The 26,123-nt window shown below is 40.1% G+C and overlaps 1 protein-coding gene and 1 pseudogene across 1 annotated transcript in view; both read left to right on the top strand.

Moving 5' to 3' along the window:
* NKAIN3 (sodium/potassium transporting ATPase interacting 3) overlaps window positions 1-21,974 on the top strand; it is a 384,353-nt gene extending 362,379 nt beyond the window's left edge. Inside the window, exons 6-7 of the mRNA XM_075550845.1 lie at window positions 20,706-20,776; window positions 21,912-21,974. Coding sequence (XP_075406960.1) covers window positions 20,706-20,776; window positions 21,912-21,974 — 134 coding nt within the window. The remainder of the gene's footprint in view (window positions 1-20,705; window positions 20,777-21,911) is intronic.
* A 2,756-nt stretch (window positions 21,975-24,730) lies between these two features.
* On the top strand, window positions 24,731-25,201 carry LOC142448798 (ADP-ribosylation factor-like protein 5A pseudogene; annotated as a pseudogene).
* The last annotated feature ends 922 nt before the right edge of the window (window positions 25,202-26,123 follow it).

Genomic DNA, 26,123 nt, shown 5'->3' with positions numbered 1-26,123 from the left:
GCATTTCTAATAACTGAATTGGAAGTATTGATAATAACTGATCTTGAATCAAAACAATGGGCTGATAATTGGAAACTATAGCATCGATAGAAACAATGCTGGAGATCACTTGATAGAATTTTGCAAGACCAATGATCAAAGACTAAATTCGCTGTGAATTTTTTTTATCAAAAATATTAATGGCAACTATACACATGGAATGCACCAGAGTAGACAGAAATCAACTTGACTACATCGGTGGAGAAAGATCATGTAAGAGCTCAATACAATAATACAGAACAAGGTTAGAGGACAATTGAAGAATAGATTGCTCATGTCTAATTTCAAATTGGAGCTAAATAAAATTAAAACAAATCTACAAGAGCCAAAATCCTATCTTGAGTCCATCTTACCTGACTTTAGAGATTCCCACAGGAACAGATATTGAGCACTTATAACTGAAGACCAGATGAGTTGTGAGATGGCATGGAAGACATCATATATGAAGGCACCAAGTTGCAGTCAGGAAATCAAATGATCTGTTGCACTGGAAATACCTGCTGTGAACTCTCTGTTCAAAATGCTAAAATGCACAGGTGTCACGCTGAAGATAAAGGTGTGTGTGACTCAACCTGTGTTATTTTCTCTCTCCTCATATCCATGTAAAAGGTTAACAATGAATTAGCAAAATGGAAGAAAAACCAATGCATTTGAATCATGGTTCTGATGAAGAATATTGAAAGGATCATGGACTGACAAAAGAACAAGTAAATCGGTCTTGGAAGAAATATAGCCAGAAGTTTCCCTGGTAGCAAGGATGGCAAGACTTGGTCTCAAGTACTTTGGACATCCTGTCAGGAGAGGCCAGACCCTGGAAAAGGACATCGTGCTTGATAAAGTAGAGGGGTGGTGAAAAAGAGGAAGGCTTCAACAAAATGAATCGACATCTTGACTACAACCATGGACTCAAGCGTAAGAATAATTGTGAGGTGGTGTTTCCTTCTGGTGTACATTGTCACTGAGTGTAAATTATGAATATTGAATGAAAAATAGTAAATATATCATGATCTGCAAAAAGATGGCACTGGTTTTCTTTACGAAGTACCACGATAATGCTCCTTAGAAGAAAAGATGGGAAGACTTGGTTTCACATACTTTGGATACGTGAGTATAAGGACTAGCCCCTGGAGAAGAACTTCATACCTGGTAGAGGGTCATTGAAAAAGATAAAGGTCCTTCAGGATAGACTGATGTTGTGGCTGCAACATCAGACTCAAGCATAGGAATGAAACTTACGTAGGACAGGACACTGCTTTATTCAGAATCGGCTCAATGGCACCTAAAAAAATCCAGGTCAACATTCATTCTGTTTTCTCTGGATATATCTAATTGACCTAAAATCACTTAATTAAAAGACTGGTTTTTCCAGATTGATGACAACTATATGGGTATACTTTTTAACTCTATTACGTTTCAGTAATTTACTGGTTTCTCCTTGTGCCAATAGTATTATCGCCTAATGACTATCATTATACAGTATATCTTCTTACAGATAAAAAAACTCTCCAACTTTAATCTTCAATCATCTTAGTTAAGCTAGGATTTTTGCATTTTTACATCATGTTAGTCGGAGTTGACTAAAGATACAAATTCATAGATACTCATATGCGTATAAGAAAGAGTTTTATATAAGAGAACAATTGTATATTGAGAAAGCACCCCAGCCCTGCCCAGACCAATTCCATAAGTCCAATATTAGCCCATATGTCTGATACCAGTCTATAAATTCCTCTTCAGACTCACACCACACACATAATGATGCCAAATGCAGGAAGATCACAGGCCAGTGGGCCGAAAGTCTTGTGGATCCAGTGACACTAGAAGCATCTCAGCTCTGGCAACGGTCTCCACGTGACTCCTCCAGCTCCAGGGCTCTAGCTCTATCAGTGTAGTTCCATGTGTCTTGTCAAAGGAATGTCTCACAGAGAGAGTAGGTCTGGCCTCCAGAAAGTGATTTATCTCTGTAGCATCTCCAAATGAGGTCATCAAAGTATGACCTGATTGACAGGCTATACTCCACCCCTTCACTCTTAATAGTCTCAAGTTGATATCAGATTATGTAACTACATATATATTTTTTAGAATTTGCTTTTTAATTAAAATCAATGATAGAAATTTTTATTGAGATTACATTGTACCTACATGTTGTACTTCCATTATTTAACATTTATCTCATTTTATTCAATTATCTTTACTGTATTTAGTGTACAGAACTTGTTAATCTTTTAAATTTATTCCGGTGATTTAACACTTAATTTTTCCTTTGATCAGAAGAGTCTAAGAGTTAAAGTGTTTCTTTTGATAGTGAGACCATTTTAATTATTGGCTGTCACCATACTGGAGCATGCATCAATGCATTATAAATTTTGATGAATGAGTCCTAAACATAAAGTTAAATAGTTCTTGGAAGAGCACCTGATTGCAAGATGAATAGAACAATTTTATATATTTACAGATGAACAATTTTTATTTCTAGAATGAGATAGGCTACCTTAGGAACTTTCAATGTGTTCTGGTAATGTTAGAGTTATAAAATTTTTTTATTCACAGAAAGAAAAACGAGAATCCCATTAAACCACCTGCCATCCAGTCAATTCCCATTCACAGGGACCCCATAGGACAGTGTTGGACTGCTGCTTGGGGTTTCTGAGATTTTAAATATTTACAGGAGCAGACAGCCCCATCTTTCTGTCATGGAACAGCTCAGTGAATAATCCACCACCCCATAGAGCTTCGTAAAATGAGTGAGGAAGACATTGTTAACATGATGTCACTTCATTATTAAAATTCCTGTCTTCCCAAATATTTTTTAAGTGTCTAGTATCACTAAGAACCTTGGCCCTGCTGTTGGTAAGACATCAGTCTGCTAACTGCAAGATCAGCTGATCTGACTCACCAGCTGCTCCCAGGGAAAAAGATGAAGCTGTCTGCTCCCATTAAGACTTAGAGCCTCAGAAACCATACGCCAGGCTGCTAACAAGTGGAATCAGCTCAATGGCCATGGGTTTGGCAATTTTAAGGGTTTTTTTTTTAACTGTTTAAGGTACAGAGGATACAGCAGTGAACAAAATATATAAGACAAAATATTGCTCTCATAAATGTCCAGTGTAATGAGAAAGCCAGGCAATAAATAACATTTTAAAGTAAAATATGGAGTATAACATTGTAATTAGTGACAAGAAATAAAGCAGAGAAGGAGAGTGGACGTGGGACAGAAGGAAATTGTAAATAGAATGGCTCAACTACAAACCCCAAATACCACATGATCAAGCTTCAGAGGTTATTTCATAATGACATCATCAAATAAATCACTTGGGGTTACCTTCAATTTTTGTTTCTGAGAGTGAGGAAAAAAGAAAAGCTCCTGCTTGGTTATCAGAACCGTCCTTCTACTGGGCACTCTGGAGCCCTGTGCACCTGAGGACAGGACACTGGGGAAAGAGTGCAGATGGCCGAGAGCATGCCTTCTTTGCAAACAGGTCAGACAGCAATTGTGAAAGAGGGTGAAAGAACCATGATCTGAATGGGTGTTGAAACTGTCTCTGGCGCCCACAATTTGGAATCCCAAACCCCAATCAAACCCATTGCTGTCAAACTGATTCTGACTCACAGCAGCTCTATAGGATGGAACAGAACTGCCCCCATAGTGTTTCCAAGATGATAATCTTGATAGAGGCTGACTCCTCTACTCTTCTCCCGATCAGGGACTGGTGAGTTTGAAACCTTGATGAGCAACTGAATGTTAACCTCAGCTCCTTTACTTTGGAAATGAAGGATTTCTTAATTGACCTCCTTAAACTGTGCAAGCCGACCCACCCTTTTAGGAAGTCACCATATACCCCGAGGGAGGGCACAAATCTACTAATTTGAAGACTATTGACTGATAGTTCTCCCTTTTGACCCTGAGGTTCCAAATTGGGATTTCTTCTAGGCCCTCTAGATTAGAGGTTCTCAACCTGTGGGTCGCGACCCCTTTGGGGAATCCAAGGACCTTTTCACAGGGGTTGCCTAAAACCATCAGAAAACACATATTTCCGATGGTTTTAGGAACTGAGACACTGCTCCTCTATCCATCTCCAGGAGGATCTACCCACATGCATATATGCCCACATAGACATACCCAGTATGATGACATCGTCACACCAACCCCATCACATACACCCCATACAAATACAGCTGTATGTGACAGGGTTGGTGCCATAATGTACTTATGTGGACCAGTCACCCATGAGAGCAGCTACTGTGCAGAAAGCAGCTGTTGTGTTGAAAGCAGCAGTATTGGTGGTAAAACAATACTTCATGAATTATAATTGCTGAGTACATGTAAAATTCCGTACTGTAAAATCATCAACTACTGCAAATACACACGCGCGCGTGTGAGCACACACAGGCACACGCACACACACACACACCATGGGAACCATCTATGCTGATCAGTCTTTTTATATTCAGCTGTGGTTGATATGAATAATGCCCCCTTGTGATAGTAACATGTATTTAAAAAAAACAACAACACGGAACAGTAAACCATAGAGAACTTTAATGAACTGTATTGACTGAACTATTCCATGGATCATCTTTTGTATTATTAAAGCTATTGTGATATATTGTTTTCATTAGGAAACCATCCCATGAAAATGGATCGTGTAGAGAATAACATTAAGAAAAGAGAATATAATTAGGATTTTTTACTGTATGGTTTTACCTCAATACTTACAGCAGGAATTGAGAAACCGCAATGTGTTATTTGTTGTTCTATCAGCCGAATCTATGAAACCAAACAAATTAACATGCCATTTTGATAGCAATTATCCAAGCTTTGCCAGCAGATACCTAAGCTATTGGACTCAAGAAAGGCAGACTTGACACTGGTGGCAAATAAGTACCACGAACAAAACGTAGCAGCTGTTGAAGCTTCATATTTGGTGGCACTCAGAATCGCCAGAGCTACGAAACCTCACACCATTGCTGAGGATTTACTGTTGCCAGCAGCCAAAGACATTGTTTGAGTTATTATCGGAGATGAATTTGTTACGAAATTGAGTGCAATTTCCTTATCTCACAATACTGTCCTCAAAAGAATAGATGACATGTCTGCTGATATCCGTGATCAGGTAATCCAGGAAATTAAATCTGCTCCACTTCCAATATTTAGCATCCAGCTTGGTGAATCTACAGATGTTGCAAACTGTTCACAGTTACTGGTTTACATGAGGTATATTAATGATGGTGACTTTAAAGATGAGTTTCTTTTTTACAAACCTCTTGAAATGACAACTACTGCCCGTGAAGTATTTGACACAGTTGGTTCATTTCTGAAAGAGCATCAGATCTCTTGGGAAAAGGTTTGTGATGTTTGCACAGATGGTGCTACAGCTCTGCTAGGATGTCGATCTGGATTTCAACGTTTGGTCCTGAATGAGTCACCAAAAGTCATCGGAACTCACTGTATGATTCATTGGCAAATATTAGCAACAAGGACGCTGCCACAAGAGTTACAGGAAGTAATGAACAGCATCATAAGTTCTGTCAATTTTGTAAAATCAAGCACTTTTAACAGTCGACTGTTTTCACAACTGTGTAACAAGCTGTTTGTGCCGAACAAGGTGAGAAGGCTGTTGAGAGAAAAGTTTTAAAACATGTTTTTGAGCTTTGTGATGAATTCAAAACGTTTTTTAATCAGAAAACAAGACCACTGTTTGAAGCACTTTTCAGCAATAAAAGTGAACCGCAGAAAATAGCTTACTTGGTTGACATCTTTGCCATCTTGAATGAGTTAAATTGATCACTGCAAGGACCAAATGCAACATGCCTTGATTTGTCTGAAAAGATCCAATCACTCCAAATAAAACTTCAGGTTTGGCACCAAAAAAAAGGATGAAAATAAAATTTACATGTTGCTTGCCTTGTCTGCTTTCTTTGAGGAACATGACATTGAACCAGACAAAAGGATTACGATGATACTTTCTGTGAAAGAACGCTTGCACATGCGTGCAGACGAAATTTCATCGTACTTTCCAAATCTACCTGACACCAGAAGCCCACTCACAGTCTAAGTTGAAGATGTTCCTGAGCCAGCACAAGAGGAATTCATTGAACTTATTTACAGCGATGCAGCGAGAACTGACTTCTCTACAATGCCAGTTACAAAATTCTGGATCAAGTGTGTGCAGTCATATCCTGTTCTGTCTGAGACTGTACTGTACCTTCTTCTTCCATTTCTGATAACATATCTTGGTGAAACAGGGTTTTCCAATTTGTTGGTTATCAAACCTAAATACAGAAGTAGACTTGTTGTGGAAGATAATCTTTGTTGTACTCTTGCAAAGACTGCCCGAGAATTTCTGATCTGCTGAGAAAGAACCTATCTCACCCATTGCACTGACATTGGCTTTTAACCCATACTGTCGCAAAAATGCCATTAGAAATAAATATTTCACAATATATAATTGCATATTGTTTTGTGATTAATCACTATGCTTTAATTATGTTCAATTTGTAACAATGAAAACACACCCTACATATCAGATATTGACATTACAATTCATAACTAACAAAGGACAGTTATGAAGTAGCAACAAAAATAATGTTATGGTTGAGGGGTCATCACAACATGAGGAACTGTATTAAAGGGTCATGGCATTAGAAGGTTGAGAACAACTGCTCTAGAGGGTCCAAGTGATCATTCTCAGTGCTTGCCAAGATTGCCATTCAGAAGTCAAGGCAGATGTGAGAGAAATCCATTTAGCATGGCTGTTATCAAACAGGAAGAAGTAAAAATTTCAGAGAGTTCTGATGTAACTAACATCTGGCATGTTTCTCTCCATTCTTCTGACTGAACGGACTGTTCTTGGGCATCTCAGCATACCACTAGTCCCTTGTGCTTCCCCTCTTCAGGTTTACCTGCTTCTAGAAAGGTAGAAGAGAATTTTTTAAGAGTCTGAACAAGGAGTATTAAAATGAGTAGTCATAAATCTTGCACTTGCTCCCCTGAATAATTCTTAAAGTGTGAGCAGGTAGCAGTCGCACCCCCAACGAATCCTGGGCATCAGCAACGTTTGACTGCAGTGCCAAGTCTATTGTGCCCAATGCTGACATTCATGAGGCCACTGAGTCTGCTGGAAGCATCTCAGACCTCCTCCACCCTGCAGTTTGCAGTCAATAGGTCGCACATTCTGAAAGCTGGATTCTCAGGACACCGATCAATGACACAGCAGAATAGCTTGTTCCCTGGTAACAGACAGAACCTGGTTACCAACGCCCTCTGAAATAGCTTGTTTCTCCTCAAAGCCGGCCTTCACCTGTAGGCATTGCCAGACCCTCTCTGGAGTCCAGGAAGGGCCACTCCGCATGAACTCGGTGCATGTTGAGCCTCTACCCCTGAGTTTTTTCATATGGATTCGTCATACAGAAAAAGTAAATCACAATGTACTGGCCCTGATATATGTGCTCCTCAAGGCCTGAGTAATGCTTTACTGCGAGACTTGGCAGTGGATAAATATAATGTTCGTTATAGCAGTCTGAAACCGAGAAAGTGGAAACCCTGGCAGATCAGAAAGCCATTTCAGAACAAGTATATTAATTAGTCCTCTCGTCCTGGATCCTTTTCCTTTTCCTGAGCTAAGTACAGCGTTCGGTACCTTGGTGCTTTTCACTCGGTGAAACGGCAGGACACAACATAGCTGCCACCAGCAACCACGAGGTCACATGCAGGCTCATTGTTTGGTGAAAATGTTAAGCCTAGAGCATAGTAGCTCCTGAAGGGATCACTGAAAATGGCATGTTTACTTTTTCGAGGTACTGAAATGAAGGGCAAAACTCTACACCTGGGAGTCTTACTTTGTGGTCCATGAATGCAGGAGACTGTGAACACCAAGATATGCTGTGTGAATATTAATAAGTGTTGAAATGTGTACTTTCTGATAAAATGGTTCCATAAGTTGTATACAATTATAAAAGAGGTCCGTAAAGCTAAAAAAAAGATCTGCTCTCAGATAAACAGGTCTGGCAAACAGATTGTTAAGGGTCTGAAGTATTACACAGACCCTTAACAAGAAAAACGCAAAAGACCAAATGAAGCTGGTACAGATGATAATTCCGGAGCCCTGAGCTTGACGGGCACGGCTAGAGAGTGGACTGAACACCAATTTGGAGAAGAAGCTAAAGAAAAGCCGCTAGAGAGGAGACAGGTGGATCGTCAGCCAGCTTGACACAGCACGGCCATCTTCAACGTTTGCAAGTAGCATTCCACAAGAGACGTGGGATCCTCCCTTGTCCCCCACAGCCTCCCCGTGGCCAGGACACGGCCAGCCCCCACCCCACCCCCACAGCCTCTGCGTGCCCTCCACACCCAGTACAGCCCCGATTCCCTCTGGATGGGCAGTAACTACTTCCATCACCAACTGCCCTGCTTTCAGTTGCTTTCTGGATCGGAAAGAGCTGCTTTGGGGAACAAGCACCCTGAGCTCAACCACTCTCCGAGCTACTGCCGGCTCAGGTGCCCCGAACCTAGAGAACAATCAGGCCAACAGAACTCCATTCAGAACCAGCTATCTCACCCCACTGACCCTCTCCATAAGTTCTTCACCCCCTAGGCTCCTTGGCTGACAGAGGGTGCCCACCCGCCGCAGCAAGGGCCTGCCCCCAGAGTTTTCTCCTGTGTTTGTTTATTTGGTTGGTCCGTTTATTTCCCGTTCCTTCTCCTTCCACCTTGTATCTTTTCTGTATCTCCTTACAGTTTCTTTTCTTTCTTTTTTCCGTGGTTGCCTTCTGTTCTCATTTTTTCTTCCTCCTAATTTTTCTTTGTTTTCCTTGTTCCTTTCTCTTTCCTTTTTCCCTTTCCTTTTTTTTTTTGCTTATTGTAATATTTTCTTTTTTTTCCAACTTGGCTTCCAGTGTTATTTTTCCTTGCATTATTTTCATTATAAAATTATTTTCTTGCTGGCATTTGCTTTATTTCCCCTGTTTGTTTTCCTTTTTATTCTGTTGTTTGTGTTTGGATTTTTTTTCCACCTCTTTTTCTTTTTTATCCCACCCAATAGGAGACAGCAACCACTGTCACACAGTCCATCCAACTCTGTATCTCCTGTAGTCCTACTTATAGTGTAAAGGCCTATACAAACTCCTGTACCGCCTGTACCGCATTGATAGACCGTAGTCAACACCAGCCAAACTCACCTTCCTACTGTGAAACATGAACAGAAAACTCTATATACACTCACATTCTTTTTCTCTATAGTCATTTTATTGGGGGCTCATACAACTCTTATCACAATCCATACATACATCAATTGTGTCAAGAACATTTGTACATTTGTTGCCATAATCATTCTCAAAATATTTACTTTCTACTTGTGCCATTGGTATCAACTCCTCATTTTCCCTCCCTCCCTCCTACCCGCTCCCTCATGAATCCTTTATAATTTATAAATTATTATTATTTTTTCATAGCTTACACTGTCCAATGTGTCCCTTCACCTACTTTTCTGTTATCTGTACCCCAGGGAGGGGGTTATAGGTAGATCATTAGTATCAGTGCTCCCTTTCTCACCTTCCCCTTCCCCTCCTGGTACTGCTACTCTCATTTTTGGTCCTGAGGGGTTTATCTGTCCTATATTTCCTAAGTTTCTAGCTCTTATCTCTGCCAGTATGCATCCTCTGCTCTAGCCAGATTTGTAAGGTAGAATTGGGATCATGATAGTGGGGAGGGGCGGGCAGAAAGCATTAGAGAATTAGAGGAAAATTGTAGGTTTGATCGTTGCTATACTGTACCCTAACTGGCTCGTCTCCTCCCACTGACCCTTCTGTAAGGGGATGTCCAATTAGATACAGATGTGCTTTGGGTCCCACTCTGTCATTATCAATGATATATTGATGCTTTTTTTTTTTCATTTTTATCCCTGGTACCTGATCCCATTGACACCTCATGATCACACAGGCTGGTGTGCTTCTTCGATGTGGACTTTGTTGCTTCTCAGCTAGATGGCTGCTTGTTTATCTTCAAGCCTTAAGATCCCAGATCCTATATCTTTTGTTAGTGAGACACCATCAGCTTTCTTCACATTTGCTTATGCACCCACTTGTCTTCAGCGATTGTGTCAGGAAGGTGAGCATCATGGGATACCAGTTTAACAGAACAAAGTGTTCTTGCATTAAGGGAGTACTTGAGAGGGTGGCCAATGTCCATTTGCTACCTTAATACTAGACCTATAAATATATGCACAGAAAGGTATTTTCCCATAGCCATATTTAAATATATTTACATATGTACATTCCTGTATTTAGACCTCTATAACTGCTCTTTGCCTCCTACTTCTTTCCTCTGTTTCCTTTTACTTTCCCTGTGTCCCACTATCATGTTCAGCCTTCATTTGGGTTTCAGTAATTCCTCTCAGTTACATTACCCTTGATCAAGCCCTACCAGGCCTTCTACTTCCTCCTCACCATCGATTTTGGATCGCTTGTTGTTCCCTTCTCAGAGTCTGTTAACTCCATCTCCTTCACCACACCCTGCCCCACCCCCACCTCCCCTTCTCCCATGTCCACTCCCCTCCCCCCAAACCATCGGTCAGTTATTTTCTCCTCCAGATCGTTTATTCTGCCCATCTTATCTAAATAGACCTGCAGATATACTAATATGCACAAAAAACAAGACAGAGGAAAACAAAGCAGCAAAAGAGAAGAAAACAAAATAGCAACACCAAAGCAGATGACAAAAAAAAGAAAAGCCTATAAATAGTTCAAGGTCTGTTTGTTGACCTTTAGGAGTGTTTCCTGGTTGAGTCTGATGGGGTCCTACACCCTGGCCCTAAAATCTATGTTTGGTATTCCCTTGGGACTTCATTGCTATGTTCCCCTTGCTTTTCAGTTGCATGGCTTTACTGTTTTGCCTCAGGGTGGTGAGGTCAGATCAGGCACAATTCCTGTACTGTGTCTCCAGTGTTGTCTCCATAGTGTTATGAATCAGGGAGGGATGTTGTGTCTCGTAGTGGGGCCGGCCCTATGGTCTTCTCTGTGCTTTGACTGCTCTAAGCAGGAACATCGGAATATCGTCCTCCGGGCTTTCTGAGCTAGGATGTGTTTCACTCCCTCTTCCTCTCCCTTCATTTGCTCCTGTGCACACACTCACATTTTCTATCACATCCACCCAAAGAAGGTACTGAGTGCTTAAGAATACACCAACATATAATTATCAATTAAACATAAATTTGATACCACCACAATGTATAAGAAACAATCCCTCATTTCCTCCACCCTCCCCTCTGTGTCCCCGGGTAATCATGAATTCTTTTACTGTCCTCATAATTCCACTGATCCCAGTTTTCCTATGCAAATAAATATGCAAGTCAAAGGCAGACAAGGATCCATCAACAGTAACTATATAAAATCCATAGGAACCTCCATGTAAGAGAAAGCAGAGACTATTAAAAATTGAGAATAATTTCACATAAGTCCATAAGGGGAGTAAATTATAAAATGTTACATTCCAAATCTAAGTACAGTTGCTAAAGTTCACTTTACAGTGCTCTGTAGCATTTGGGTTGTTGATATTCCTAGCCTATTTGCATTGGGAAATCACCTGCATCATATCCTAAATAGGGAGTCTGAAAACAGATTTGAGGCTACCAAAATGGATTTTAGGATTTAGAAACTGATCCCATTCCCTTCTCCAGGTTTGGATTACAAGATCACAAAGCTGTCTTTGGATCACAAAGGCTGGTGTGCTTCTTCCTTGTGGACTTGGCTGACTCCTCATGTAGGTGGCTACGTATTTTGAGACAGGCCTATAAGACTCCAGACATGATTATTCTTGATAGCTGAACACCATCTGGTTTCTTCACCACACTTTGCTATGGCACCCATATCTTCAGTGATCTTGTTGTAAAAATTAATTGCTCCTTTATTAGGACTACGACCAAGTAAGAACTCAAAATCCAATCTTATAACTGTTGTTTCTATAAGTCTCTGGTTCAATTTCAGGGAAATCATTGTCATTTTATCACAGTATGTTATAAATCATTCCAATGAATTTTAAAACAATTCTAATGATAGTAAAATCATTTTAGTCAATGGTATAGCATTGTTGAAAAGAGAATTTCATACACTTTGTTATGGCACATGTGGAATTTATCAGACCCGATTACATGAATAGTTAGCTTGCATATCTCCAAGATGTGGTGACAGGATACTAGTTACACATGTAGCAAATGTTGGCAACATGGCAGCCCTTTCAGTAACCCTCAGTTGTGAGGACAGAGCCCTGTCTGGTACACTAACACTTGTTGCATAAAGGCAGAGAAAGCATGAAGAAAGCAAATATACGTTGCTTCCTGGCCACTATTCATTGATTTCCCTCAGACCAATAGGTCTGAACCTACCCATAGTCCAATGACCACTCGTTCTTTCACCTTGGAGTAGTGACTGTCTACTTCATCTTGCATTAGGTCATTTCAATTTAAAGTAAAAATGGGGTATTTCCATTACTTGGCTCTGTTCTAAGTGGGTTGAAGGCAAAGTCCAGTTTGCTTAGTCAGGTTTCCAATTTGAATGCTTCTGCTGTGGCCTATGAAGGATATGGCGAATCTCAGAAGTACAGAGTCTAATGTCCAAGTTGTCTATAGCACATTATCTGGATCACCGAGTTGGTTAAGAACAAGATCCTAAGAGCCTGGTTGGGAACAAAGTAGTAGGTGGTTTGTTTGTTTGTTTGTTTTTCCCTTTGGGGTCACTATAAGCAGTGTTAAGCATCTTTCCCAATGTCTGAGTGCCCTACTCAGCCTACCCAACATCTGAAATGCAATTGCTCCTTCCTATGTAGACATGAGACCCCCACTCTGTGGTATGTAGACATGAGACCCCCACTCTGTGGTAGTTACATAATCTGTTGTCAATTTGAGACTTACGAGTGAAGGGGTGGAATTTATCCTGCCAATCAGGTCACAGCTTGATGACCTCATTTGGAGGCACTAAGGAGATAAATAGTTCACTAGAAGCGGGATGCAGGCTAACTGCCTAAGATATTCTCTACTGACAAGTCACATGAAACTATGTTGATGGCAGCAAGAGCCCAGGACCTGGAGAAGCCTTGTAATGACCCACGGCAGTGCTGAGATGCCTACACCACCACAGGTTTCACAAGACTTTCCACTCACTGGCCTGTGATCTTCCTGTACTTGACATCTTGTATGTGTCTCATGAGTCTGAAGAGGAATTTATAGATTGGTATCAGACATATGGGCTAATATCAAATTTATGGACTTGATCTGGACTGGGCTGGGACGTTTTCTCAATATTCAATTACTCTTGTATATAAAACTCTTTCTTACGCACATATGAGTACCTATGAATTGATTTTTCTAGTCAACCCGGACTAACACACCCTCCTTTTTATCCAATCTCCAACTAAAGTTCACTGATTGCTCATGGGGTTACCTATTAATTTGGGGTGCCCGTAGAACACTGTTTATGTGGTGGGCATTAACTGGTCTTCTCCTCCTCTCCTCCCCCCCCCATGAGACATTGACCTGTCTGTAGTGGTGCTGTCTCTCTTATGTTGGCTTTTGAGATGTTCTAATAAAGGAGTCATAAATATTTTATGGAAGCTAGATGTGCATGCTGCCTTATTAGTTAGGAGACCAAATTAGAAGCCTATGCGGCCTAGAAACTGGAGCTAACTTTGTCTTGGTTTTATCCTTAATAGCAGTGAATTAATACAATATTTGTCCTTTTGTGATTGGCTAACTGCACTTAACATAATGGCTTCCAGGCCCCTCCATCTTATGAGGGACTTCTTGTTTTCAGCGCCTTATTGAGGGGTACATTGTATCCCATTGCGCTATGTACCATAGTTTCTCCATCCATTCTTCAACTGGTGGGAGTTTGGGTTGTTTCCAGTGTTTTGCTGTTGTGAAGTGCACTGGGTATGCACATGGGGGAACATTCGTCTGTTCATGTTCGTTCTCTTGCTTCTTTGGAGTGTGGAAAGGTTTGGAATCTTTTACTTCACATGTCATGTGATGAATTACTTCTCATATGAAGGTACCAGGTTAGCAACTGCCTGTTCTATCTGAAGAGCAGCAGTGGGAGTGGGGAGGCTCAGGGCCATAAATTCTCATTTGTATATATCGGGTCTCTATGAACTGGAATCTACTCAAGAGTCTTGCATTGTTTTCTTTTTATGTTGATTATACTGCTAAATAAAACATTGATGGTTAAAATCCACCCAGACATGCCTTAGAAGAAAGGCCTGATGATATGCTTTTGAAAATTAAGTTCTTGAAAATCCTATGAGTCCTGTATTAAGTCACCCTGAGTCAGAAACAATTCAACAGCTCATTTAAAGCCAATGACAGAGGGGACGCTTGATTTAGTAGCACTGAATTATCTGAAATAAGTTTTATTATTAGCTAAAATATCTTGTAATCAAATTGAAAATTGACATTGACTCGGAAGCATTTATAAGGGGAAAAATCTGTTTTTGTATTATGTGCTGCTGCTCTACAGCCAGAGTAGTTCTTTATTTAGTCTCTTCATTTCAGTGAGAATCTTTGTCAGGAAATTCTCATCATGAGAGCAAGTAACCACAAAGTTTTCTGTTATAAGTAACATTATTTCTTCCAAGAAGTTGCCTGGCTGCACTACTAGAAGTTGGCACTGGGACTAGGTTCAAAACAACTGCCGGTTAATGATTCTTAGGCTGTGGGCTCTCCCTATGGGACCTGGTAGAATGACATTCAGTTTCTGAGAATGGAAGAAGAAAGTGATGCTGTGTATAACAAAGATGCTCCTGGTTGACACTAAGTTTTAATTGTATTAATTTTTTGTTCTAAAATATGAGGTGAGTCAGAAAGTTATTGTTAGATGCCATTGAGTCAGTTGATTCATGGTGACTTCATGTAAAATCATAGAACCAAACACTGCCCGGTATTGTACCATCCTCGCTCTTGCTGTTATGTCAGAGCCCATTGTGTTGCAGCCTTTGGGTCAATCCATATCCGAAGGTCCTCCTCTTTTTCTGACCTGCTACTTTACCAGGCACGATGGCCTTCCCGGGACTGGTCTCTTCTGATGGGTCACTAGTTGTGTAATGAATGACCCATTGGATGGTTAACCCCATGTCAGCAGATTGCACCCATCAGCCACGCCTCAGGAGACAGATGAGGCTTTCCGCTCCTGTAATGACGCACAGCCCCAGAAACCCAAAGGGACAGTGCTATGCCCTCCTACCATGTTGCCATGAGTCGGACTCCACTTGGTTTGGTGTTGATTTGTTTTGTTTTTTCTCTCCCGACAACACATACAAAGGGCGCGGGACAGACTTTTCATCCTTGATTCTAGGGAGCATTCTAACTGTACTTCCTCCGAGATCATTTTGCTTATTCTTCTGGAAGAGCCTGGTTCTTTCAGTATACCACCACTGCACTATCATCCAAATGCATCACTCCCTCTGTCCAGCTTTCACATGCATAGAAGAGGATGAAAAGGTCCATGACCTGGGACAGACGCACCTTAGTCTACAAAGTGAAATCTTTACCCTTGGACGCATCCAAGGGGTCTTTTGTAGCACATGTGCCCAAGGCAATAAATAGTTTGATTTCTTGACTGCTCCTTTCATGAGCATTGATTTTAGATCCAAGTTAAAAAAAATCCTTGACAAATACAAGCTAGTTTCCATTTTTCCTGATGTGTCTGTTGGTCCAGCTGTGAAACTTTTGTTTTCTTTACATTGAGCTGTAATACATACTGGAGGCTGTGGTTTTTGATCTTCATCTGCAAGTACCTCCAGGCAGCCAGCCAGGTTGTGTTACCTGTGTTTGGATAGAGATTAATCAGCCTGCCTCCAGTCCTCAGGCTGTGTTCTTCTCTTCTCCCTGAAAGGATACACTGTGACACATATCTTCCCTGATTTTAGACCACGCAGTTTTCTCTTGTTGTCTTAGAAAGACTTCCTCTTGGTCAATGCACAGGTTCTATATGAGCACAATGAAGTGGTCTGGAATACCCATTCGTGTCAATGTTGTCTATAGCCTTTGGGTTTTGTTTGTTTGTTTTAAAAGATCCTCACAGCTGAATGCCTTTGAATAGCCAATATGATACAGAGTTGCATCCGTTTATGAACACATTTCCATTGGTATTCTATCAATTCCTGGAGCTTTGTTGTTTTTTGGTAGGTTTTTTGGGGGAAATTCATTATTAACTTGTATTTAAATTTTATTAGAAACCTTCATTAAACAAAATATCTAAATGAGAAGTTACTGGTTTTCCACATGTTCTCCATTTAGGTTGATACACTTTTGTAAAAGATGTTTCCGTCTCTCCAGACACGTCAGAGCAGCCATTTGGGCATTTTCAACAAATCGAATTGTGTTCCTTTTAAATATTCTCTGAGTTTCAAGGAACAAAAAGAAGTGTCAAGAGACAAAAAATGGATGTAGGCTCGTTAGGGTGAGTTTTCAAAGTGAAGGTCTAATGAGACCGCCTGGATAACCTCCTAATGAGCAGGTGCATTGTTATGAGGGAAATTTTTTTTCTCAGCCTTTTTACGAAACAATCATTTTTAATTTCCTCCAAACTTCTTCATTATAAGTCTCCGTGATTGTCCTTTGAGAAAATATCTGAAGATTATCCCTCTGGATAATAATATGCAGTCACTGGAACCTTCTGAGCTGACCCTTTTGTCATGAATGTAATTAGCCTGCAGATTCCTCAGAACGATCTGGTTTGCTAGGACCTATTTTGAAGGAACCCTAACGAGATGAAGACAAGAGTATTACTGATGAAGACAGGGTGTCCATTGAACACAGAGTTTGGTCTAATACATATACCTAACATATATTGTCTAATATATGATACTATATGTGTTTATATTTGTTTTGGACTATGGCAAGATAGGAGATTGGGCAAATGGGTTACTCAGACTCTTGAAACACTCAGCACAAGGCACCAAATGAATTCAATACAGATGATAATCCTGCACCCTGATCGTCAGAGGAAAGGATAGAGGACTGGGTTTAATGCCAACTGGGAGGAGAAGCTAAACAAAAGCAGTAACAAGAAGGCAAATAGAACAATTCATTGCCAGCTGGCCTAGTAAAGCATGGCTATTTTGAACTTTTACAAGAAGTCTTCCTATCAGGACAGCCACCTGATATTTGGCACTGCTCACACTGAACTGCCAAATGCACACACTGGTAGCTTGTAGTAAAAAAGAAGACAGCAATCATGCCCACACTGCCCAGCCACCTCACCACCATTTGAGTCCTCACCCACTGGTCCAAGCTGCTCTGCATGACGGCACACAGAGAAGTGCACATAACTCCCATCTGCTGTAACAACCAACAGGAGACCAGTGGTGAGTCTCTAAATCCTGCCAGCCTCGTGAGCGCAATAGCACATCTGCCCTGCTTATTCAGATATCCCAAAACGGAATTTAAAAAAACTTTAATGTGCAAAACATAGCATCAATTAGATAGAAATAAAACACCACCCAATATCTCAGAGACAACAATTGCCATTTCGTGAAGAAAGAAGACAGAGTGGCTCCAATAAGCAACCGAAATACAAGGGTTAGAACATCTTCCTGAGAACTGGCATTGGGACTAACTGGCTAAGAATTCAAATGAATATTAGGGATCTTAAACAAAGTAAGGAAAATTTCAGGATCTGCAGAAAAATCCGAAAGCACAGACACAAGGGGTTGCTATTGAGTCAGCACTGACTTGATGGTGTGAAGTTGGGTTTGTTTGTTTTTTTTGTTTGTTTCATATTTGGCAAAGAGTCCGTGGGGATGCAAACTGTTAGCATTCTTGGCTGCTCATCAGAAGGCTGTAGGTTCAAGTCCATTGACAACCCTATGGAATCCATTTCAACTCTGACCCTCATGAAGTCAGCATGAGTCAAAATCAACTGGATAGCAACTAAAGAACAGGAAAAAACTGGTGAAAATCAATTTATGTTTTTTTTATATATATAAGATTTTTGTTAAAAAAAAGACTCTGAATGGAACAAACTAACAGTTCCTGAGGAAAAAGTATATTTAATCCTGGGTTAAAGTATATTACATATATATTTCATTTAGCAAAATTGCTTGTTGTTTACCAGTACCTATAGAAAAAGTATTTCTTAAGTTAAAAATACTATGATTTACAGAGAAGAGTCCGTTGTTGTCAATAACTATAATCATAAAATAAAGCTTTGAGAGATCACAGGTGAATTTATGAGAAAATGTAAAATTTAAATTTTAAAATATATTTTATATATATACATACATATATTTTTTCAATATGAGAGTAAGAGACAGTGTGAGCAGTGTTTAAAAGAGTAACTTAAATGTTCAGGCTGGACTAAGTTTTTATCCAATTAGCTATTTAATCAAGCATCTTCTCTCCTACCCTGTTACTCAGTAGGTGAGACACTTTAGTAGCTAGATCATGTTGATTAAAAACTGAACCGTCATATAATTTAGAGGGAATTTTTAGAAGAATGTATGTATATATATGTTTGTTCATACATACGGTGTTTTAAAAAAAAACAGTGATTCAGTATATTAGACACAGAGTGGACTATGAAGCAGATTCAAGTACATACATACCAAAAATAATGATTCTTTAAATGTTATATATTAATGTTAAGCTGATTAATATAAAGGAATTCTATTTTGCTTTAAAATATATAGGAAAATATACACATACTATCATTATTTTTAGAAATTATTTTGAATTGAACCATTTTATTCATTTATACATATATATTAGTATATATTTAGAATTTTTAAAATTTGTTTTAGAAATTCTCTTTAACTTCCAAAGGTGCCCCATGAATTATGTGATGGTTCATTTTTTAATTAATCTGACCATCCTTCTACATCACACCCATTGGTTAACAGAGCAGAAGAGTCTAATTTTTACTAAATAGAAAACCTGATACAAACATTCCCATCTGACAATTTTGATTCCGTTTTAGACAGTGCTTACTTTCTCTGGGGAAATATTTTCTGTGTCTCAAATTGGCTCCCCTTCCACTGATTTGGTCCTTAAGGTGACAGGTGTGTGTGCAGATAACTTAGGTGGCGTATTAAGGGTGGGGAAATGGTCTCCAGGCTCTCCTAGAATCTCTTGCTACTGCAGCTGGACACTCAATTTAATTCCAAAGCTCAGATGTGCATCGGATGAATAGGTGAGACTTTGACTTACCCAGCCTTACCTCAGCTCCTCCAAAGAATTGGAAACAATGGAGCGGATGGGGGATTGATGAGTTTGGCTAAAGCTAGAGTTGGTCAAGGCCTCAATAGAATGTCTGACTCACTCATCTCTCTCTACAAAATGCAAACAACAACAACAATCACTCCCATCGAGGCAATTCCAAATCATAGTGACCCACTAAGACAGGGTAGATCTTTCCTCGGTTTCTGAGACTGTAACTTTTTACTGAAGTAGAGAGCCCCATCTTCTACCCAAGGAGCAGTTGGTGGTTTCAAACTCTTGATCTTGCAGTTAGCAGTCCAACATAGGAGTATGACCACTACACCATACCTCTGCATCAGCTTACTAAAATCATTCCTTACCATTCCTTATTTGAGAATAAGGTACAATCAGTTTTTCATACAGTTTACCTGAGTCCACATACACACATACGCTTGTGCATGCACTTCTCAAGGTGCAGTGTTCCTGTGTGTCTATTCTTCTATAACACAACCAGGACTTGGTTTGAAGTACAGAACATTTTCAATATGCCATAATACAAAAATCAAATAAGGCAAAGTGAGATTAGCCATGGACATTAGGAATATAAAAAAGAAAGATATTTTTATTAAATAGAAAGAAATTGGGAACAGTATTGCAAATGATAGTGAGTTTATAGTCACTGTGCACCTTGCCCATTCTACCAGAGAGGAGGTCAAGCCTTCGTTGCAAAAGGCAGACACCTATTTCTCAAGAAAGGATTTGAAGACAGCAGGTGTCGAGATAGATTATGTGGCTTCTGAAAGTCCTTTCTAAGGAAGCAATAAATGTTTTAAAGGGGGAGAAAGATTCTGGCAATAAGAAGAAAAATATAGCAAGAAGATATATACAGAAAGAATATGTCTACATGCCTAAAGGCAAACACATAACTTAAAGTCTAATGTTATTTAATGTTACTTCCTTTCTCACGGAAACCAATAACAACTCTGATTTTTCAGTCCCTAAAATGGATCTGTCATATGAATCAAAATTAACTCAGCAGTAGGCTTGGAGGTTTTATTTGTTTACTTCTTAAGATCTCACTATTTTTGCAGGTTTCTTGAAATTTTTTTTATATTTAGTCATTAGCAATATTTTCAGTAGTCTGTTATGTAGACTAAAATGTCCCCAAAGAAAGCAAGCAATTCGTGATCAGTTGCTTTCCTAATGTTTGGCGGTTGAAACCCACCCAGAGGCAGGATGGGAAGTCTGGTGATCTGCCCCGAAATTATTATTGAGCCAAGAAAGCCCTGTGGAGTGGTTCTTCTCCAGAGCATTCTGACAGCAGATGACGTTTGCTATTGGTGTTTACAATGAACATACTTTTTCTCATTTTTTAGAACAAACATATCTTCTGTTACTTTTATTTTATGGAGTCGATTTAAACATGGTCTTTTCTGTATTTTTCACTCACACGTTGATTTATATTGGGCTATGTTATATTTTCAGTTGATTTTATAGGTGGACTTGATACACACTCCTACTACCAGGATCATGTTGACTTAAGGCCTGTTAAACCTGTAAGTAAAGGTGTGACAATGTGGCAAATATTAATCCTTCTAACTTGGCCAACACTAACCCATCATCAAATAATTTGAACCTGCTACTACTAATCAATGATTTAATACCCCACTCATTTTAAACACGCTTGGCACATGTAACATCATCGTTAATATTTATTCCAAAAGGATTTGAAGTAAGTAGCATGAGTTATATTTATAAAATGATATTGCTATGGTGTTTCTCTTGTCAGTAGTTAATTCACAAATTAGAGGAAAAAAAAGAATTGTTTAGTCTCTGGAATAGGAGACTAAACGTGTGCCTTGAGAGTAGCGGATGGGCCTGAAAGCTGTGAGAACCTATGTTAGAATGTGCACTTTTCACGTGTGGTCCCAGGTGTCTTCCTAAGACATGGCTCCATCACAAATAAAACAGTTCCCTGCGTGTGGGAGTGGGAAGAATGTACGTTTAGTATAAACCAAGTGGCCTTTTACTGTGCCTGGAAAAGGCTGAATGCCAGCTACTTGGTGGTGTTATATTCACATATTTAAGTAGCAAGTTCAAGAACATAGAAAAAGCCAACAACAAAAAATACATATAAAACTGGACAGGTTTTAACTGAGTATCAGGAAAAAATCTTGATCATCTGATGGGAAAAGTATAAGAAAACAGATACACTGACGCTATTACTAGAAAACTAAGAAGGAACTAGATTCCTGTATAAATTAACGGTGGCTACAGGAGCCCTGGGAGAGCTGTGAGGGGAGTCTGGGAGTGTTCACGGTAAGTTGAGCCCTCAGACCCACCAGCCACTCCTGGAGAGAAAGGTGAGACCATCTGCTGCTATAAAAACGTATTACCTTGGAAACCCTGTGTGCGATCGTTTAGTAGGATTTGCCTCCGTGGGGGTGTATTTTTGGCTATCATGTGCTGAGCACTTTACATATTTTCCCCCACTTAATTCACATAAAGTATTTTAAATTTATAATTACTCACCTTACCTTATAAATAAGTGATGTGTGACTCATCAAGTTTTCAGCAACTGTCCCAGAATCCCACTCTTGGTAAGTAGTGGTCATGGGATCTTCCCTTGATGATAAATTACCACCTCGCCTGATATTGTGAAATTCTTCATAAGTATCCCCATTCTTTTAGCGCAATATTCTGAAATTCCATGGTGATAACTATTTCATACACAGCCCCAACCCATTTATTTAAGTGACTGATGTAGTAAACATTTACCAAAGACACCCTTTGCTGCCTCTGCCATGACGGACCCTGCCCAAGTCTGGATCTGCCCCCAGCCTATCTTTAGGGACATCCACTCACTGCTGGCAGCTCAGAGTGACCTGTGTGGCAGGGTAGACTCTCCACTGTGGTTCTCCACTGTAACTCTTTAGGGCAGGAGAAAGCCTATTCTGGCTCCGGCGGAGTGGTAGGTGGTTTGGACTGCTGACCTTGTGGTGAGCAGCCCAGGAAGCCATCTGACCACTATGCCACCAGGGCAGGAAACCTTAAAAAGCCCACACTAGCTCATCTGCCTTTTCCAGAAGGAAAACACTGTGTATGAGGGAAGCTGGGTGTATACGGAGACACGCAAGCTCTTTTACCTCTGGAGGAAAAGACAAAATGAGTGAAATTCATTGGGAACATGTACTAGGAGAAAAAAATACATATTAATTGGAGAAACGTTGGATTAAGTTTACTCTGGCAGAATGACCTACAGGAAGCACAGCTCATCAGCACTCTGCCTGTCATGTGACATGTGGTTAAATAAACTCTGGTTTCTCAAAGCAAATCCTATTTGGAGGAACGTCCACCCTCTCTCACACTCCGGGACCCAACATCACCTCGTTACTCATGCTTCGGCGCTTGGGAAATAATGTGCCCCCACAGGGGAGATGGATTTGGGAAACTTGGGAATACTTGTGACAGTGGCACAGATGATCCGAGCATTGAAAGTGGAGACATGAAGAGACTTCATGTATGTGTTATGTGATAATAGGATGAGAATGGTCTTTTGTCATCTCCCCTGTGGGGGAGCAAATAACTTAGAAGAAAAGACAATTGAAAAGCATAGGTCAGATTCAAGATAGAGCTTTCTGTTAGGAAAGGTTGTTGAAAGCAGCAATTAATGAATGTTAATGATAGAAAACAATTCTTTAAATGACTTGAAAGAATAGACATATGCCTCCCTTTGTATTTCAGCAAGTCCTTTGTGGCACGGGCTAGAGGCAAGTGACTTCAATTTATGTTCTCTGCAGATCCTTTCAGATCTGTGAATCAAGGATACATGAAAGATCCACTTGAGAGCCTAAAAAGCTTTGATCCACTTTGCTGTCTTCTCAAAGGTTTATTCAACAACCCTGTTTTCTATTGAATTTTCACAACACAAAATTTGCTAAATGTAGCATAAACGACAAGCTGCAGGAAGAAATAGAGCAAGTTTCTGTTTGGACACAGTATACATGTTATAGATGGCTGTGGAATGCCTTTCAAACACAAAGGAAGCAAGAATCTAAAATATCGAACTAAACATGAATTAAAATTAGGGTATATAAAGCAATCCAAAAGGGCAGTGTCTGGGCTCCCAATGGTATGTAAATCACTATCATCTGCATAGTAGGCATTAGCCCTTCTACTAAATTTCTTTAAAAAGGTCTTTGTATTGGATTTCATCTTTTCCTCCTCGATGATATCATAGCACCACCCAGCAACAGCTAAGAGAAAAAGCCAACCGTGTGTGCATCATTAGAGAAGGGAATGAATGCTTGTTTTTAACTTGCATTAAGTCTCTTTAACCTTCCTGGTGTGCAAAGCCAGATTTTATGAGGAAGCAATGTTAATAACGTCTGGAGAATCCTTGGCATAATCTCAAACGTATGTGTACAGGGAGGTAGTTATCTACTCTTTAGAAGTAGACAGTCTCATTTTAAAAAGAGAAGAAAGTATAAACTCACATCAAAACCAAACTTACTGTCAAGTCAATTTGACCACAAAGAGACTCTATAGAGCCGAACTTCCCCTTTTGAGTTTCTCAGGCTGTAAATCTTTATGGGCGTTAAATGGCTCGGGTTTCTCCTGAGGAAGAGCTGGTGGGTTCAAATCTGACTTGGAAGTGAGCAACCCACTGCATAATCCACAGTGCCACCCGGGCTCCTTGCTAAACCATACCAGAAAGAAATGACCAATCCTGGGGTCTTAAAGGCTTGAGAAGCTGAGAAGCAACAAAGCCCATATGGAAGAAGCACACCACCCTGTTTGATCATGAGGTGTCCATGGGATTAGGTATCAGGCATCTAAGACCCAGAACAAAAAAGCATGTCAATGTGAATGAGGGGGAGTGCAGAGTGGAGACCCAAAACCTAAGCCCAACTGTAGACAATTGGACATCCCCTTAGAGAAGGGTCACAGGAAGAGACCAGCCAGTTAGGGTGCAGTATAGCACCTATAAAACATACAACTTTCCTCTAGTTCTTTAATGCTCACCCAACTAGCCTGCCCCCAATTCTACTTTACAAATCTGGCTGCACCAGAGCATGTACACTGCTAGAAGAGCATGAAATCCAGGATAGGTTAATCCATCAGCACCAATATTGAGAGTAGCAATACCAGGGGAAGTTGGGGTGGGGCAGGGCAGGGAGGGAAAGGCAATTGCAATGATCTACCTATAACCCCCTCCCTGGGGGACTGACAACAGAAACGTGGGTGAAGGGAGACATCAGTCAGTATAAGACATGACAAAATAATGACATATAAATTATCAGGGGTGAGGGAGGGAGGGGACAAAATAAGGAGCTGACACCAAGGGCTCAAGTAGAAAGAAAATGTCTTGAGAATGAGGATGTTGACCACCCAAGAGAAGTTGGGGGTGGACTGTGGCCCGGGAGGCCTGGGCTTGGGCCTCCCTCGGGGAGGGGAGGGGTGAGAGAGGGCTAGAGTGGGATCTGCTTCCAGAGGATGGGCGCCAAGTTATCATTGTTGAGCTAAATCATGCAGGTGAAACGGTTTTCTCTCAACTTTCTATGAATGAAGTTATGCGTGCATCTCCTACAATAGGAAGTAATGTTGAAGAGATAGTGGTTAATAATACGTATTTCCTAATGGGGAATATCGGTGGCCAAGAATCTCTTCGTTCTTCCTGGAACCCTTACTAACCCTGAGTTTGTAATAGTTGTCATGGACAGTACAAACACAGAAAGGATTTCTGTAAGGAGAGAACTCTATAAAATGGTAGCACATGAGGACCTCAGGAAAGCTGGCTTACTAATTTTTGCTAATAAATAAGATGTTAACAAATGCATAATTGTAGCAGAAATCTCCCAGTTTTTGAGGCTCACTTCTATGAAAGCTCACCAGGGGCATATCCAGGCGTGCTGTGCTCTTACTGGTGAGGGATTGTGCCAAGACTTGAATGGATGATGTCACGATTTAAGATTAGATGATCTCTACGGACCTCATTCCATAGACTGTGTAGAAACGAAGTGCTGGACTTTACCTGCAAGCTGCAAAAATTAATGGTTTAGATATATTTATAATAAATGGATTCAAAGTTTTTCTATAAGAAGAAAAACTAAGACCACTTATTTGGGGAAGAAAGAAGAAGGAGGAGGAGGAGAAAAGAAGAAAGTCTCACCTTTCAAATTTGATTTTTCATTCATTCTTCCAAAGTAAGGTCTTAAAGCTGTGGTTGGCTTTTTTCTTCCCCTTCAAATCAATCCTCACAGGACCTTGGGTAGCCTCTAGTAAGTACAAAGGCAGAGGAAGATGTTGTTAAAATTGAGAATGTTGTTTTCAATATCACCTTCCCTAGGTGAATGCTGTTCCCTTCTTATTCCATGAAGTTAAAGTAAAAATCAGCACAGATACTGTTTCCGCTATTTTAAAATGTGAAGTTGCTATTGAAAAGTATTTTACATAAGGTTGTGTATGTTTTGTGTATATACCCCAAGTTCAAGTTAATAGCATTGACTTATGTTCTAAATAAATTTTGTGAATAACACACAAAATGATAACATCTTTAATTATAACCATAATAACATGAGTGTTGAAAAAAAAAGAAAATGATGAGGGCAACAAATGTACAAATGTGCTTGACACAATGGAGGCATCTGTGTATTACGATAAGAGCTGTATGAGTCCCCAATCAGATGATTTAAAAAAAAGAAAATGACCAATCAAGAGGCAGTGCTGACTCCTGGTGTCTCCAATGTGTCAAAGTGGAACTGTGCTCCGTAGGTTTTCAATCACGGGGTTCAGGGACTACATCACCATGTTATAGCAACTTATCAGATTAACCAGGTGTACCACCAGGGACTCTGCAGAAAGGTACAAAAAGCCTTGTTTTGATTGTGTTACTTCTTGGAA

This window comes from Tenrec ecaudatus, chromosome 5, assembly GCF_050624435.1.
Source record: "Tenrec ecaudatus isolate mTenEca1 chromosome 5, mTenEca1.hap1, whole genome shotgun sequence".
NCBI lineage: Eukaryota > Metazoa > Chordata > Mammalia > Afrosoricida > Tenrecidae > Tenrec > Tenrec ecaudatus.
This window is presented reverse-complemented; position numbering and strand designations above follow the sequence as displayed.